Genomic DNA, 5,000 nt, shown 5'->3' with positions numbered 1-5,000 from the left:
TTGTTTTCAGACCTATTTATTTCGCACATTTTAAACTAAACTGTTTTTACGCACCTTAAACTTCGACTTTAGCTAGCTTTGCCATCTTTCGTTAGTTGGCAGGAGTACGATTTGGTGTGTGGGGATTGTTCCTGTCCACGTACTGACTGTGACCGACTTTTTTATCACAGGTTGCAGCCGGTGTGAAAGCTCCCGGAGCTCCTACCGCACCAGGAGGTGCAGCTGCTCCACCACCACCTCCCCCTCCACCGCCTCCACCGCCTCCACCTGGCGCGGGACCTCCTCCGCCACCTCCTCTGCCCGGCCACGCTGGAATTCCACCTCCTCCTCCACCACCTCCTCCTCCAGGGGGAGGCCCTCCACCCCCGCCTCCTCCTCCAGGTTGCGGGCCTCCACCTCCTCCTCCGCCTTTCTTTGGTGGCCCCGGTGCTCCTCCACCTCCTCCTATGTTACCGGTGGTGAAATTGCCTTACGGTCTGGAGCCGAAGAAGGCGTACAAACCTGAGACTGTGATGAAGAGGGTCAACTGGACCAAGGTATGGAAACAGAACCAACACTTTCCAGCAATTAGCCAAGTGTTAGCATAAAAGTAGGCCATTGCTAAAAGAGTCAAAATTCCATCAACGTTAACTCAGCAATATGGTATCATATTAGCTTAGACCAGAGGTGTCAAAGTCACTTCAGGGGACCAGTATAAATATAGCATAAATAATGTTTGACAACGCCAGTTTAGGCTTTTTGAAGAAGCTAAAGTTGTAAACCACAGATTTAACTTTAGAGTCAACTCTATTAATACGAAAAATAGCATTAGCTAGCATTAGCTGAAGTGATAGCTGAAGCTTTAGCCAGACCTTACTGAAAGATTAGCTTGAAATAGTTTAATAGCATTGAGTGTACCTTGTTCTTTCACTCGCTTATATATATATTAGTGTTTTTAAAATATATTACTACAGCTCATTACATTACAAAAACAATTCGTAAGCTAACGGTTTCTTTACAGGTATTTTTTTTCTAAAACTCAACTCTTCATCAGATATTATTTTTCTCCCACATTCTGGAATTTGTGGATTTTTTTTAGTATGAATATACTTTTATAAAATGCCAGAGTGAAGTCATTTTATTTTTTTAGTCATGTTATTTTTTCTTTCTTTCACAACACATTTCCAATCAGCATTCTTAGCATTCATTCATCTGTTTTTTTTCAGTTTTCCGCAGATTTTTCTGTGACCTTGTGCATTTTTTTTAACCTCCATTTGCCGAAAGACACCAAAACATCAGACAGGAGCTTTGTGTTAATTGTTGACATTGTTTTAAAGGCTGGTGTTTAATCAAGCCATGGTTTTAAAAGAATGAAGGAATTCAAACAAGGGTGGAGTTATTAAAGTGACTTTATGAACATTTTTTTTAATTCTTCAGCCGGTGATAGAATAGGAGATATGATGTGAAAAAGTCATCAAAACGTCCACTAAATATTAATTTCGATTGGTCTTTTCGGTCCGTGACTTCAGAAGCTATTTTCCTGCCAATTTCCTTTTGCTAAGCTAAGCTAAGCTACTGAAACTATGCCAACTATGGTCTGCCATCTTCAAAAATGTTAACTGACACAATTTAATAATAACTTTCAGACATTTTGACTAGATTTCTATCTACTAGATTTTATCATTATTAATACTGTATATCTTGGCTATCAATTTTTTTTTTGCAGTTGTGCAAAATTTGTGTTTATGTTTTAGGTATACATACACCGGTATCTAAAACAAAAATCTAAATTTGTTTCTAAAAGACAGCTACATTCAGAGTCTTTGGCAACAGTTACCTTTGATTTAATTTTATTTTTTTTCTGGAAACATGTAAATACACATCATGCAAATTCAACTTTGGAATTCAAGTATTGTATTTCATTTCAAAACCCAGTCTCGGCTTATTTTCGACTCCTGGTTCGTGGCCACTGTCTTTGTGATTAATGAACATGGCTGGCTTTCACTCTGTGTGGATTTGAAAGAGTACCGTGTGCCACTGTCTGCGCACGCACTCTTCTCCGGCAGAATCTGTTGTTTTTGAGGGAGAATCTGAGAAGAACAGAGTGACATGAAGGTGAACATTCACCTCGTCCCCGCAGGAATTAAGGTTCAGTGATGCAAATGAAATTCATAAACACCTGAGGACAAAAAACAATCAGTGTCGCTGGTGTCGACCAAGTGGGACATGAGTCGTTCGTCTTATCTTCATGCAGCAGATGGAAATGAGGCTGCGCCAGCAGCAGACACACTTTGCTTTTTTTTATGAAAAAGCAGGTTAGGAGAAAGTTATACTGTTATTTTTTAATTCCCAAAATTTTTCTATGAATTTTAGGAACAAGGCCAGACATTAAAAAAAAATAATACTACACATATTACTTATTTTTTAGTGATTTCTGTTTTAGCCCCAGAAACCTTTTCGAGTTATTTTTGCATGTTTTTTTGGCTAATCTCTAGTAATTTAGAAATATTTGAAAAATTTTAGCTAACCTTTAGCCGCTGTTTGCTAACTTATAGGCCAGGCGTGGGCAGACTTTTTGATTGGCGGGACGCTTTAGCCGCTTTTTGCTAACTTATAGACCAGGCGTGGGCAGACTTTTTTTCCTTTCCTTTCCTTTCCTTTCCTTGCCTTTCCTTGCCTTTCCTTTCCGTTCCTTTCCTCTCCTCTCCTCTCCTTTCCTTTCCTCCCCTCGCCTTTCCTTTCCTCTCCTCTCCTCTCCTTTCCTTTCATTTCATTTCATTTCCTTTCCTTTCCTCCCCTCTTCCTCCCCTCTGCATCCATAACAGTGGACCCCAACCTCTTTTGGAAAGGAAAGGAAAGGAGAGGAGAGGAATTGTAAATTAAAGACTTTATAGATAAGAGGTCCCCAACCCCTGGTCCGTGGACCAATACCAGTCCATAGGTCATTTGATACCGGGCTGCAGCGAGACACAGTGGAAAAACTGCGAAAAACTAATTTACTTCATTCAAAGAAAATTCAGTCATATCCATTTACTTTCTTTCTTTAAATATAATCTGGCAATATTTTAAAAATAATAGGTCATTCAGACTCTGATACAAATAGAATAGAGTCTAAAAGATGTTTTATTTTGAAAATCTTCTCCTTTCCTTTCCTTTCCCTTTTCCTTTCCTTTCCTTTCCTTTTTCCTTTCCTGTCCTTTCTTTTCCTTTCCTTCCCTTTCCTTTCCTCCCCTCTCCTTTTCTCTCCTTTCCTTTCCTTTTTCCTTTCCTTTTCTTTCTTTTTTCCTTTTCCTTTCCTTTCCTTTCCTTGGAAGGAAAGGGGAGTAAAGGAAAGGAAAGGAGAGGAAAGGAAAGGAAATGAAATGAAAGGAAAGGAGATGGGAGGGGAGGAAAGGAGAGGGAAGGAAAGGAAAGGAAAGGAAATGAAATGAAATGAAATGAAAGGAAAGGAGAGGGAAGGAAAGGAAAGGTAAGGAGAGGGGAGGAAAGGAAAGGAAAGGAAAGGAGAGGAAAGGAAAGGACCTTAGGACCTTAACCACTAAGCCACCACTGCCCCTAAAAAAAGTCGACTTTTTCTTGTGTATACTAATATAAGGATATTTGTTTTAAACTCCTACCTATCTCTGACCTCTATCACATTAACATTCAGCAGTTGCGAATTTAAAATGCGTGAAAGGGAGAAATGTACATATTTTCACCATTTGAGTTGTTTTAACAAAAAACTCTCGCCTTGAGTCTCAGTTGACTGCATGTGGCTTCAGTGTGAGCTCCTGGCTCATTGTTCTGAGTCAGACGCGGTGATTTCAGACTCAGGGGGAAAAGAGCAGCTTCACTACACACTGTAAAATGTCAGCACTGTTCAACACATACATGCATTTGAAATCAGGCTGAGTCATGTTTTAAACCCACAGTATGAGTGTCTGAGGTTCTCGCTGCAGTTTTGGCCTCCTACAATTTCAAACTTTACAATTACTCTCAAACTCAGGCCCCGGGGGGCCAAATCTGGCCCACGGTGTAATTATATTTGGCCCGCGAGATCATATCAAATATGTACTACAGTTGGTCCACCGCTATATAGCCACTATATAGCCCATATTTACTGGCAAGATTTGTAGTAGCGGCGTATGCGCTATATTTTATAGTATTATATTTTTGTCATTGGCCAGTGAAAAAAAACATTTACATCACTGGTGTGTGTTTTATTTCAAATGTAATTTGAAATAAAGTGTTTATAATATTGAGCTTTGCTTGTTCCAGATTCAATGCAAAACTATTTGTTTTGTTTGTTGAAAAAATGAAAAAAATAAAATACAAAAATTTTAGAGAGCCTAATAATCTCAATCACAGTGTCATTGTGACAAGATTTATTTTCAAGCAACTCTAGGTATCTTTTTGTTTTGTTTTGTTTTTTAAAAAAAATCCAAAATATAAAATTAATATCTCCTAAATATATAAATATATCAATTAAATTAGTGGTAAAAATGGTTTCATTATTGGTTAATAAAAGTCAAACCCAAATTCACAGTGGGCCAACATTAAAAACTGGGATGAAGTCTTAGCCAAACTTAATATTTATTGAAAAATTGATGCAATTGTCCATGTTTTCCTTTCTCTCCAGATATGTAATGTAGATTTTTTTTCATATGGAAACAAACTTAATTTTGCATAAACATTCAATCTGGAACAACCAAAGTTTAATATTATAAATACATGAGAAATAAATCTAAAAAATAAAACACACATCAGTGGTATTCATTTCTCATCCTGTCTTTTTATCTTAAGCCTTTGAGTTATTTTTTAATGTAAATATTTTTTCAAAGGCCAACAACAACAAAAAAAAAAACAAAATGTATGAGCTATAACATAGCGCATACACCGCTAATACTACAATACCGCTACATACTGGCCAACTCCAGTACACATTTGATATGTTCTTGTAGGCCAAATATAATTACACTGCTTTTTTTTTTTTTTTTTTTTTTTCTTTTTTTTTTTGACCACCTTCTTGTCCAGAGTCTCCT

The 5,000-nt window shown here is 37.7% G+C and overlaps 1 protein-coding gene across 4 annotated transcripts in view; it reads left to right on the top strand.

Moving 5' to 3' along the window:
* diaph2 (diaphanous-related formin 2) overlaps positions 1 to 5,000 on the top strand; it is a 443,473-nt gene that overhangs the window by 189,829 nt on the left and 248,644 nt on the right. For all 4 annotated transcript variants that reach the window (XM_025063481.1, XM_025063479.1, XM_025063480.1 and 1 more), the window contains one exon: positions 171 to 536. In XM_025063481.1, coding sequence (XP_024919249.1) covers positions 171 to 536 — 366 coding nt within the window. The remainder of the gene's footprint in view (positions 1 to 170; positions 537 to 5,000) is intronic.

The sequence above is a fragment of the Cynoglossus semilaevis genome, chromosome 15 (assembly GCF_000523025.1).
Source record: "Cynoglossus semilaevis isolate Cse_v1.0 chromosome 15, Cse_v1.0, whole genome shotgun sequence".
NCBI lineage: Eukaryota > Metazoa > Chordata > Actinopteri > Pleuronectiformes > Cynoglossidae > Cynoglossus > Cynoglossus semilaevis.
Note: the sequence above shows the minus strand (reverse complement) of the source record. Positions and strands in the feature narration are given on the sequence as shown.